Consider the following 13,531-nt stretch of genomic DNA (forward strand, 5'->3'; position numbering starts at 1 on the left):
GTGCCATCGAAGCCATGTATTAAAAGTCAGATCAAATTTTAATTATATATTTTTATGAGAGTTACGATGCAATATCATCATTTTAAGGGCAAAATACAATTAAAAGCCATTTTTTTCAATATTTACCGAAATGGGCCTGGTAAATAATTATTTACCGGACTGGGCCTTTTTCCCCGATAACGCGTCCACGTCGGTAGCGATGTCGAGTGCGTGACGATGTGAAAACGTCCTCAAGAGCGCTTTGTCCACGTGATGAAAGCGCCACGACGTGGACGCGCTTTGTTGCTACGTCGGTAGCGTCCCATGTGCGCGATTTCCCAGCCGTGAACAAGGTTAACGATCATTTTTTTGACCGTTGGCCCCCCAACGGTAAAAAAAAAACTATAAAAACCCTCCACCCCTTCTTTTTTTTTCACAAATTAATCATTTCTCAATTATTTTCTCAATTTCCTCTCAAATTGCTCTCAATTTCCTTCCAAATTTCTCTCAAATCCATATTTAATCTCAATTTGCTCTCAATTTCCTCTTAAATTTCTCTTAAATCCCTATTTTTAATTATTTTTAAAACAATTTAAAATTTTTTTAAATTTTTTTAGATCGTAAAAATTTGTACGAATTTAGCAATGGCCAGAGAATTGATTCGTCTTGATAACAAGCACATATCCGCCGAACAAATGAAAATGGTAAGTGTTAAATTTATTTTTTAAAATATTATTTAAGATTTTTTTACTTATGCATTTTTAAATAATTATTAATTTATTATTTGTTATAAAAGCCTGTAGATCGGATATTAGAATGCTATATCCGGAATATGTATGGTCCTCCATCACCGTTGGTAGAGAATTACCTGCGGGAAGCGAGTTTTTGGCACGTGGAGACAGTAGGCCGGGGATGCAAGTTGGACCCAAAACTTATCAGTGCGTTGGTTGAGAGGTGGAGACCCGAGACGCACATATTCCATCTTCCATGTGGAGAGTGCACTATCACTTTGGAAGATGTCAATCTGCAATTGGGATTGCCAGTGGAAGGGTACCCAGTCACCGGGTCTGTTTAATCTGGCGATTGGGGAGCAGTGTGCTAGAGCTTTTGGGCGCTATTTCGGAGAAAATTAACAGAGGTCGGATCTAGATGGGCTGGTTACGAGACACATTCCCGGATCCAGATGATGATTCAACCGAAGTAGAAAGAATCTGATATGCTCGGGCATACATTCTTCAGATAATTAGAGGTTATCTGATGCCGGACTTGTCATGGAACCTCGTAGATCTAAGATGGCTGCTGAAACTCGTTGATTTTAGAGCAGTTGGTGAATTGAGTTGGGGGTCTGCCATGTTGGCAACATTATATTGGGAGATGTGCGGGGCGACGTGACTGAGTAAAGCGAAAATCAGAGGTTGCCTGTTACTACTGCAGTCATGGGCACGGTTTCGCTTTCCATTTTTTCTTCCTCGAGTGGACCACCCATATACATTCCCACTCATAACGAGGTAAATTTTATATTAGATTTTACAATTATTACGTAGATTTTTAAAAATAATAGTATGTTAAAAATTTATTTAATTAGGTGGAACCATCCGGCAAGTTATGGTCAATTACCTACCTCTCTTGAAGATATACGGCTTCTATTAGAGCAACAGTCGGAAGCACATGTAAGTATTAAATAAAATTGATATTTCCATCATGAGCTAGTCGATTAGTATTTAGTATTTAGTATTATGTATTATGTATATAACTAATATTTCCATCATGTTCATATAGTTTCAATGGATACCATAAGAGGATCCGACAATTTGGGCAGTAATTCCGTATGAGTACCTCTAAATTCTAAACGCTTGGCACGTAAAAGTCGCGTTGATCAACTATGCGACCGTGGAGATGCACCAGTCAGACAGAGTGTTACGGCAATTTGGATGAAGACAACCGATTCCCGTGGCACCTGAGGTGTTTGATGATCAGCACAAAATCGACCTACGAAATTGCATACGGATTGGCTGAGATTCTGGTCCTACTACATCCAAATGTGGGAAGATCGGTATGATTATATACCTACTCGGGAACCGATCATCGTTCCGTAGTTAGCGTGCGTACCGGAATACATGTCATGGTTTAATATCCATGGCAAGCCATATTTACTGTCGACGAAGGAGAGGCAGCGACAATTACGTGTCCAAAGGGAACGACGTGAGCCTTTAAATCCAAGATGAATGGACGACGACGCAGGCCCATCAACGAGGCCCAGACATTCACCCGGCCCACCATCAGCGGCCATTCAATCACCAGGCCCAACGGGAGCACCGACACAGTCACCCGACCCAGCTGTTCAACCGACAATGAATAGGCCAGCATCGCACGAGGGATCGCAAGAGGGGCCGTCGGGGAGCTCTTCTTTTTACCAATCCCCATCACCGTATGGGTTTCAAACAGCTTCGCCGTTGGTGATGCAAACACCTCCACAGTCACTATTCTATCAATGTGGCTCATCGTCCCAACACCGACAACCAGACACCCTACCGGAGGAACCAGAATCCCCGCCGGAGCAACCAAAACCCCCGCCGAAAGCTTAACAAAGGAGGAATCCAGTGCGTAACCGTCGACGGTTGCTATGTGGCACTGAATCTGGCGGGCACGGAGGTTGATTTTTACTTTAATATATTTGTACAAATATTTTGAATATTTTGATATTATTTGATGTAATAAAATATAGATTTATTTGAGTTATTACTTAAAAACCCTAAACTAATTTATTAAAAATTTATAAATTTATAATTTATAATTAAATTTATAATTTAATTGACAAACCCTAACAAAAACCCTAACCCTAACCCTAACCCTAACCCTTAGCTTAAAAACACCAAAACCCTAATAAAAACCCTAGCCCTAACCCTAACCCTTAACTTAAAAACCCTAACCCTAACCCTTAACTTAAAAACCCTTAACCTAAAAACATCAAAACCCTAACAAAAACCCTAGCCTTTACCCTAACCCTTAACTTAAAAACCCTAACCATAACCTTAACCCTTAACTTAAAAAAACTAACCCTAACCCTTAACTTGAAAACACCAAAACCTTAACAAAAACCCTAGTCCTAACCCTAACCTTTAACTTAAAAACTCTAACCCTAACCCTAACCCTAACCCTTAACTTAAAAACCCTAACCCTAACCCTTAACTTAAAAACACCAAAACTCTAATGCTAACAAAAACCCTAACCCTAACCCTAATATGATATAATTTGATAATTTTACTAACAATTAATACAATTAACAATTAATAATTTGACTAACAAAATGTTAGATTTTACAAAATGTTTTGACTGGTACTAACAATTAATAATTTGATATAATTTGATAATTTTACTAACAATTAATACAATTAACAATTAATAATTTTACTAACAAAATGTTAGATTTTACAAAATGTTTTGATTGGTACAAAAAAAATATAATTTGATATAATTTTAATAATAATTAGTTTTAATTTTAATAAAAATATAATTTTAATAACCTGGGCTCGGGTTTCGTATTTTTTCCCCGGGCCGGGCCTGGACAAAATCTCAGGCCTATATTACTGCTTGGGACGGGCCCGGGCCTAGGAAGCGGGCTAAAAACTATTTTTTGTGCCCGTCTCGAACCCGACCCGGCCTATGGACACCTCTACGGCCTAAACCCTAATTTAATTTATTTTTTCTTAAAAAATAATTAACACGAAAACTAATCCAATTTTGAAAAATTTATAATTAATTTAATTGACAAACCTTAAACTTAGAGGTGTTCATGGGGCGGGCGGCTTGGCACGGCCTGACGGCCCGCCCGAAATATGGGAGGGTTCAAGTAATAATATAGGCCCGAATAATGGGTTTGGGTAAAAAAGCCAGGCTCGTTTTGCACCACTTTTTTGGCCCGGGGCCAGGCCGGTAAATAAATACATATTCTTTATTTTTTAATTTTAAAATATTTTTAAAATACTTTTTTTTATTTTTTATTTTAAAATTAATTTTTCCTATGTTTATTAAAAAATGGGTCGGGCCAGGTTTGGGCTTATCAATTTTTTCCGGGCCGGGCCTGGACAAAATTTCAGGCCCATATTTCGGGCCAGCCCTCAGGCCAAACATTTTTCCCTCGGCCTGGCCCAGCCCAGCCCATGAACACACCCTAAACCCTAAACTATAATCCCTTATACTTTAATTCTTAACCCTAAAACCCTAAACCCTAAACCCTAAAAGTACAGGCAAAACGCGTTCTGGAGGGAGCGTTTTGCTTACGTGTACATAAAACGCATCCTTAAGGGCGCGCTTTATGTCCACGTAGGCAAAACGCTTCCTCAGAGACGCGTTTTCCTGTCACGTACCCTGACATCGCGCTGACGTGGAAGCATTTTCAGGGAAAAGGGCTCATTCCGGTAAATAATTATTTACCGGGCCCATTTCAGTAAATATTGAAAATAAAAGAGCTTTTATGTGTAATTTGCCGGGTATTTTACCAATAAAAGCCCTTTTTTTTTCAAAATTTACCGAAATGGGCCAACTATTTAATTATTTACCGGAATGGTCCATTTTCGGCAAAATCGCGTCCACGTCAGCGCGATGTCAGGGTACGTGCCAGGAAATGGCGTCCACATCAGCGTGACTTGCTGACGTGGACGGAAATCGAGCCCTAGAGGACACGATTTGCTGACGTGGCATGAACAGTTTATGTTTTTTAGCTTGAAAAACTTTGAAAGGCCATAACTTTTAGCTCGGTTGTCCGATTGAGACTATTTTTTTTATTTCGAATAACTTTTCGAGATCTACGCGCTGACAAACTGCTTAGAGATGAATATGGACTAATTTGTAAAGTATAATTTGTTAGTTACGAGTATAGGGACTAAAGTGTAATTATTTCAAAATTAGCATGAAATTTTTGTATTTAAGAATATTTGAATGTTATGGAAGGTTGAAATTGAAATTGAATTGAAAAACGAAGCTTAGATTTGAAAATATGACTATTTAGGTTTTAGGGACTAAATTGAATAAAATGGAAAATTTTAGGGAACTTCTCAAAAGTGGAATGAGATGACTTATACCTATAACAGGATGATATAAGACAATTCTGTAAAAAAAGATCCGGTGTTTACTTCAAATAAATAAGGAAAATAATGATTTAAATGTTTCAAAATTCAATTTTAAACCGAAAAAATCAAAATTTAGGGGCAAAAAAGGATCTTTTTCGACGAAAACTACGGCAAACCGCCTTCGGCTGTTTGTCAACGCGTAGATCTCGAAAATTTATTCGAAATAAAAAAATCGTCTCAATCGGACAACCGAGCGAAAAGTTATGGCCTTTCAAAGTTTTCCAAGCTTAAAAACATAATTTGTTCATCCACGTCAGCAAATCGCGTCCTCGTAGGCACGATTTGTGTCCACGTAAGCAAATCGTGCTGACGTGGACGCGATATTCTGACACGTACCCTGACATCGCGCTGACATGGACACGATTTCGCGGAAAATGGCCCATTCTGGTAAATAATAAAAAAATCGACCCATTCGGTAAATTTTGAAAAAAAAATGACTTTTTTTAGTAAATTGCCCAAATTTGCCCCCATTCTAATAGTTTACAACTGATTGATGGTTTACATAGTTTATTTAAATTTCTTTCATACCAAATTTTAAAATTAAAAAAGGTGGTGAAATAATTAAGCATGACAACTAATAATGTGCATGGTTTTGGGAAAAAAGGTGATGTTATTAAAATAAAAAAGGAGGATTCTAAAATAAGATGTGGCATAGTAATGATTAGTTGGGAATTGAGGGATAATGTTGGTATTTTTGTAATAATAAAACCGTGGAATTATGGATCTAATCAATCAAATTAATGAAATTTGGGATTTTGTTTAATAATTGGATTGGTTGTGTTAAAGTACATCAACCCCGCAACCAACTTACGATTGTTGCTTTTCTTTATTTCCCACAAGCGACAATGGGGAAGGTGTGTGACTCTACTCTGAAACAACCACATGTATAATCAGCGGTGGAGTGAGAAGTCAAACTTAAATTATATACTTTTACTAAAAATATAAATTTATCTGCTTATAATTTTTAAACGATTAAATTAAATTTTTATCATTTTTGAAAATTAAAGTGTAATTTTATTATCACTAATTTATTATTATTTTTATACAATATTAGGGTTGGGCCGTTGGAGAATGGGGGCACACGGATTGAACTGGTGTCACACACAGGAATTTTAACCATCGCTCCATATAAGTTAATATGATATTAAGTTAAATATACAATATTGTAATGGAAATATTAAAAATAGGTTAAATTCTACTATTAGTCCTTGTACTTTTTGATAGTTGTGAATTTAATTATTGTACTTTAATTGAATCATTTTTAGTTCATGTACTTTTTAAATTTAAAATTTGAATCTTCACAAAATGATAATTGTTAAATGCATTAAGTTTTGGTACTTCCAAAATCGATACGATAATATTATCATATGCGTAATGCCATCCCAACTTATTATATATATATATATATATATATATATATTACTCACTAAAGATATCATTAATGGATTAATGGTAATCATTTGCATCAAGAATGAAATTTCAAATTTTGGAAACTATATTGACTTAGAATGGTTAATCGGAGAATATAGACTAAATGTACAACTATACACATTATGCAAGACTAATAATTGAATTTACAGACGGTTCTATAGTACACTAAAAAATGTGCAAATTTTTGATATTTACTAAAACTTTTGTTAGAAATTTGGTATACGCTTTGAGCATATTGTAGAAATTTCCTTGACCAAATAAATTTAACTACAGCTTTTTGAGTCAAGATTAAAATTTTAAAATTTGAAAGTATAATGACTAAAATTGACCAATTAAAAATTACAAAGACTAACAGCAAAATTTAACCTAAAAACTATGTTAAGTTCTTTATGCTTAGAATTGTAATAGCAAATATATGTAATGGTAGTAAAACTATATAATTACATGATATGAGTGACTTAAACCAACTTGAGTTAGTCATTTGTAAATATAAATAAATTTGAGCAAAATTTAATGTCCATGTTTTACGGTGAATTGACTTGAGCAAAGCCTAATCCAACCTATACAAATTATTACTCATTTTTTAAATTTAAATTTAAATTTGCAATACATATGTAATAAATAAATTTTTCTCATATTATTACACTAGTAACCAACCGAGACATAAAATATATCGCAACTTAAATAAAAATAAATTTAGACATAATTTACATATAATGAGTTTAAATAAGAATTCATATATAATTTACACAACATAAAACGTAATAAAATTCTGATAATCTTAAATTTACCATTAAGCTAAAAGCCTTAATTGCAAAGAATCATTAAAAATGAGGGTGAACTATTAAGAAACAGTGAGAAATGGATAATAATGAAATTACTGCACGTACCTGCAACCCTCCGCTAATTTTCCCTTTTTGATACATTAAATAAAACAAAATTTTATTTATATATTTCATTAAAATTTTAATATTTTTACTTAAATTTGTCCTACTTACGAAAACAAAGAAAATAGAGATACACGCAACTGGGAAGATGGTTTAAGTCATTAATTTTAAAAATTTTATGTAAAGTAAAAAGATGAGATTTTGGCAAATGTAAGCTCAATTGGGTTTAAGTACACCTAAATTTATTATTTTCTTCAATGTTAAGACAAGTATGGATAATTTAGACGATGTATTAAACAATCGAGATTTTGAAATTAATACAATATTTAATATTTAATTATTTTTATTTTCTTCCATTTTGTGCATCAACCTTTATTTTCACATTAGTCTCTCAAACTTGAAAAGGTTTTCTCAATTTTAGTATATAAAAAATTATATTTTGGTAAAGATATAGTACAATAATAGTGTTATGTGAGTCCTAGCTTTCTAATGAAAAATTGCATTTCAACTTCTTTATAAATTTACATGTCATAAAATTACATTTTATCTCCGAAATGAAAAAATATTTAATTTATTTTAAAAATAATAAATTTATAAATTTATATATTAAACATATATGATTCAATTCTAATCTCTCTTAAAGAAAATTTTGAATTTACCCCATAACCAAATTTTTTTTAAAAAAATTCTCAAATTTAAGATCCAAAATTTTCTAAATATCGCTTTTATCTCAAAAACAAAAATGAAGTGAAAAATTGGGAGGAGGAGGCGCGTGGAATAAAAACCGAGAAATCGCGGGGAAAAGAAAGGCGGAGGGAGGAGGCTATGAGCTGTGGGGGGATATGTACAGTGGGACCCACCACCCATGTGCCCCCCCTCTTCTCTCCACCAGCATCTGCCTCTCAATCATCACCATTCTCTTCCCCCTCTCTCTCTCTCACAGACACACACCCTCTTTGTTTGTAAAAGAAATTCTAATTCCAATTCCTTTTCTTTCTAGATTTTTTGTGGGTTGTGTCCATTAATCTTCTCCAGCAATTACCCCATAACAGCTAGACAAAGCTTTTATAGTCTTTGAAGCGAAAGCTAAAGCTAAACTACATAAAGGGTAAGAGTGTGGTAGTCCTGCTCCTGCCCCCACGATGTCCAATTCAGAGACTGCTGCTACTAACGGATCGTTAATGGACCCACAGAGACATCAGGCGCCGGCAGCCAATGGTTCACTTGCCGTTAAAAAGCCTCCCACCAAAGACCGTCACAGCAAAGTTGATGGTCGTGGGAGAAGGATCAGGATGCCCATCATTTGCGCCGCTCGTGTTTTCCAGTTGACCCGCGAATTGGGTCATAAGTCCGATGGTCAGACTATCGAGTGGCTGTTGCGTCAGGCTGAGCCTTCTATTATAGCCGCCACTGGTACAGGGACGACTCCTGCTAGTTTTTCCACCGTGTCGGTTTCCCTCCGCGGAGCTAATTCTACTTCTTTGTCGTCGACCACTTCTTCGTCTTTGGATCATAAGCCTCTTTTGGGTCCTACCCCGTTTATACTGGGGAAACGCGTCCGGTCCGACGACGATAACGCCGGAAAGGACGATTCCGGAGGGCTCACTGTTGGACCAGGCGTGGGTTCCATTGTGGGACCGAACGGGACACATCCGGGTGGGTTCTGGGCTCTTCCAGCAAGGCCAGACTTTGGTCAATTGTGGAGCTTCGCGGCCCCGCCTCCACCGGATATGGTAGTACAGGCGGCTGCTCAGCAACCCGCTGCTGCTGCTGCGTTGTTCGTTCAACAACAGCAAGCGATGGGAGAAGCGTCGGCGGCTAGGGTCGGCAATTATCTTCCTGGTCACCTAAACTTGTTAGCCTCGTTGTCGGGTGCTCCGGGAGGATCGGGTCGAAGAGACGAGGATCCGCATTAAAATTTGGTGGACCATTTTACCGTTCCTGTTGTTGGGAGTATATATAGATTCTATAAATATTTGTGTATGGTTGTTGCTTTTTTGTGTGTGCGAGGATGTGGAAGATGATTGCTAGTTGGAATTCTTAGGGTTAGGGAATTAGGGTTTTGAGGCAGATAATTTGGAGTATGGATGATGAATGGATTCAGATTAGGGTTTTTCCGTAGCACTTCTATTTGATGATTAGTTAGGGTTTTGGAGCAATTGTTTAGGGTTTTGAGAATGGAGAGGGGAGCCGAGTGCTGAATTTGGGGATTGGTTGTGTTGTTTGTCCCCATTGTGGAGCTTATGATGGCACCCAAATAGGGTTGGATCGATTGTGCTTCCGGGCATTAACCCTTATTGCCATTGGTGTCTAAGAATGACTAGTTTCTTTGCTGCTATGCGGCATAGCTTAGCATCAAACACTGCATTATGCTGGTTCTTAAGGGCGTGGGTTGATCTGGCTCTCTTTTTAGCTGCTTTCGTTGTCGATCGGGATTACTGCTGTGTGAAAGATAACCGGCTCCGGCTCCTCTCTGTAAGACCTCTGTTTTGGAAAAAAATTTTAGTTGCATTCTTAGCGATTTCTTAGAATAATCAGCGTGCAAATAATGTGATATTTTATGTAAGTGGATTGTTTTCGGGTGCCTGTTGTGTGAATAATAATACCCCATCTGTTTTTCTTCTGCAACTTCTTTAAAATGCTCTTCTTAACTTCTGCTTCACCTACTAATTTAATGTACTTGATATTTATGTGTTCTTCCACAAGCATTGCTGCATTCTTAATAAGAGAACTCATGTTTGAATCTTGAAAACAATTTTGGAAACATTAATAGTGTTCTTTGTTTATGATGAATTGAAAAATAGATAGTTCATGGAATTTTAAAGCTAGCTATTTTCCCGGAATTTGTCCCTCAAAATTGGTTAGCATTAACTATTGCAGTGGCAGTGCTATTCTATTGCTACATAATTGTGTGCATTATCAGTAGAGAGTTAAGTGGAGTTTACCTAACATTGTTTTCTTCTTCAATTTTGATTTTTATTTAAAAAACATACAAATTTTTACCACTCTCCAACAGACAGGTCCTTCAAAATAACTGGATGGTTACTGAAACATTAACTGATGGAGGGTGAGAAACACATGCAGCAGCAGTGATGTTGTCGACCTAAATCTGGAAAGATAAATGAAGTTAATACAAAGTGGTGAAAGAGATTTTCGTAATGAGTAAATCTGTAATGCATTTTTCATTCATGGAGGCCATCCCTAAAGCTTACCCATCTTTTTATGACCTAAAGGAGATGCTGACTGCATTGCAGTTTCTGGGAAAGAGAATCAAACTCAACTTCGTAATTAAGCTGAAGCTTCATAGCTTCGTATAATTTCTTAAATTGTAATAATAGATTAATTTGGTTGCAACAGAAAAATAGGCCCACCATTTGCCTATCATTAAAGGGCATGCCCCATTATAGTTGGAACAGCTTTTACAGTGTGGTGGGCTAATTTGGAAGTAAAACACATCCAAATGATGGGGAGCCTCATATTTCAGATTTGGGTGGTTAATACCAAATTTCTAGGTTTTTTGTGTTGCATTTAAGGGTACATGTTACATGTTTATGCTCTTTAATTGGAGGTGCTGCTTGTTCTTTACTTTTCTCTGCTTTTATAACATTACTCCAATTCTTATCTAATTGTTTTAAATTTGAGTAATTTGAATTGTCGAGATACCGATTCAAGTTTTATTTTATTATTTTTGAAAATAAATTGAACACAATTAATCAGATTTGAAATATGAAAATTTGACAAGGTATGTTTTTCTCTCTGAATCTTTTCCCTTCTTTAGGGTTTCTTCAATTGTCTAGATCTATTTGATTACCTAGGTTTTGAGCCTTTATTTGTTTTTGTGTGGCTTCATTGAAGATCAAACGGTTGGAAACAGTACTTAACTCCGTTGTGTACTCCTCTTTCTTCTGATTGAAGTCTATGGAGATTCCATTGGAGGAGGGGGATGAACATAACTTTGTTTATGACAAGGTTTGCGGTGATTGGAAGAATTTTTGCCAGGAAAGTTCTAAATCGCAAGGGGGATTTGGTCCAAGGATGAGATTCTCTGCATAAGAGAGGTTGGGGATAATGTGGTGGCGATCTCTTTCAATTCGCGACGAGCTATTGAGGAGAGCCCTTGGTCCATTATGGTAATCCGCTACAGTTACAGAGGTGGGAAGGGGATCTTGTGATTTCTGAAATTGACTTCTCTTGGATTCAGTTCTGGATTTAAATTCATAATATCCCATTGGAGAGCAATTAGGGAAAGTTTTAAAGGTGGATGATCCACAAGGTTGTGATGGAATTGGGAAGAGCTTCCTTCATGTGCGAGTGGAGATGGAAGTAAACAAACCTTTGGTGGATGGCTTCTGGGTACCTCGGCAGAACAGGAATCGTGTACGGGCATCTATTAAGTACGAAAAACTGTCTGACTTTTGTTATTTCTCTGGAATGCTTGGACCTACTGCGAAATCCTGTAAGGAGGCACCATTGGACTTGGATGAAAACAGTTTTTCTTTTCGATTTTGTCCTGCTTTGAGGGCTAGTTTTGTCCGATCTGAAATTAAATGGGAAGGGGAAGGGGAAGGGGTGTCGATTTAGGTGATAAAAGGGAAGGGAATCAAAGAAGAGACAATCATTTATGGGAAAATAGTGGTAGATTAGTAGACGGGGCAGTGAGTGCTGGACATTTATTTGCGGGCATGGGTAGTGGGTCATGGGTTAGAGGGCAAAGAAGAGGTGTTTAAGCAGCTTGGGAAGGAGAATTCTATGGGTTTGGGGTGTCACACTTAAGGTTAAGGTGGGATTGGATGGGTAGTGTATTTATTTGCGGTTAGTGTAAAAATAATGATGACGGTGAGATTAGATATTGTAGCATAAGATAAAAAGTAAATTAAACGCATCGCATCCTACCGCCCATCCAAATCCACCTTTAATTCGGTTGTCGGATACGAATGTGTGACATCACTTTACGTTTTCTGAGCTACTTAGATTGTTTCAATCCATTATATCAAATAATTTGATAATCAGTTTCAAGAATTTTCATGAAAATCACTATTCATTATAGTGTCATTTTAATTTCACTTAACTTTACAATTTTTTTAAATTAGTTCCATATAAAACTTTTCAACCTAATCAATTTAAATCCATATAATACTTCAACTTATCAATTAATACTTGATTAATTCATCATATAACAATTATTCACTTAATGTCTCATCAATTTTATTTAAACATCTCTTAAATATTGACAATTTCCTTTTCTTATATCAACTTCGAATATTACAACTCTTCATTATTTTACTCTTCCTTCTTTCCATTTCACATCTTATATGTACATGTCTATATAAGAATCTTTAGTTTTTAGTATAGAAATTTATATGTAACATTAATTATTCTTTCACTAATTACACATATATTCTTAACAAGGTTGCTTATTTGAGTAGCAGTCCCTAAATTATTTATATCTTGACCTCTGAATTGAAATTAAATGTGCTTGTTGTTTTGAAACTAGATTCAATGAAATTTTTACCATAAAAAACTCATAATTTCCACGTAAGCCAATTAATACAACATTTTCTTCAAATCTTCTCCTACTTTGACCCTTCTCCACTAAAATTATTTATCTTTCAAGATGTAATTAGTATAATGTTTCCATTTGTTTCTTTTGAAATTAGACTTTAAGATTTTATACATATAAATTTCATCTCCTAAATAACTTTTTGTTTTTTTTACAATTTTTAATGATTTTTCAATGTCGAACAAGGAATCCAAAATCAATTTAACATTGTCTCACTTAAATTTATTTATCTCATAATCTACAATTTTGTTTCTTACGCCATTCTTTCTATACAAAACTAGACTCAATAGGATTTAGCTTCAAGTTTGGTTAAACCTCTAACTCAATTTCTATAATTTTTTTGTGAGTTTTCAAAGTTGAGCCATTGTTACTGTTTTTTTTTCTGAACAACTTACATATTCTTAAAAGAATTTGCTTTGTCAAATCCTACACTAAGTATTAATCATTGACACTTTAGTTCATGATTTCTGTTACATACCAATACACTTAACTTGCCACGTAATTCACTTTAGTCCTTTGAAAAATAACTAGAATTCATTTGAGTA

At 35.7% G+C, this 13,531-nt stretch overlaps 1 protein-coding gene across 4 annotated transcripts; it reads left to right on the forward strand.

Annotated features, from left to right (window-relative positions):
* The first annotated feature begins 8,156 nt into the window (after positions 1-8,156).
* LOC105794977 (transcription factor TCP21) lies at positions 8,157-12,445 on the forward strand. 4 transcript variants are annotated; one of them, XM_052628599.1, is made up of 3 exons: positions 8,157-9,901; positions 10,443-11,168; positions 11,282-12,445. In XM_052628599.1, the coding sequence occupies exon 1, from the start codon at positions 8,569-8,571 to the stop codon at positions 9,340-9,342; it is 774 nt and encodes a 257-aa protein (XP_052484559.1). In that variant the 5' UTR covers positions 8,157-8,568; the 3' UTR covers positions 9,343-9,901; positions 10,443-11,168; positions 11,282-12,445. The 4 variants fall into 4 exon arrangements, with proteins under 4 accessions (XP_052484559.1, XP_052484560.1, XP_012479843.1 ...); XM_052628600.1 differs by having other exon boundaries at positions 10,447-11,168; XM_012624389.2 differs by lacking the exon at positions 10,443-11,168.
* Positions 12,446-13,531: the final 1,086 nt, after the last annotated feature.

Source organism: Gossypium raimondii, chromosome 3 (genome assembly GCF_025698545.1).
Source record: "Gossypium raimondii isolate GPD5lz chromosome 3, ASM2569854v1, whole genome shotgun sequence".
NCBI lineage: Eukaryota > Viridiplantae > Streptophyta > Magnoliopsida > Malvales > Malvaceae > Gossypium > Gossypium raimondii.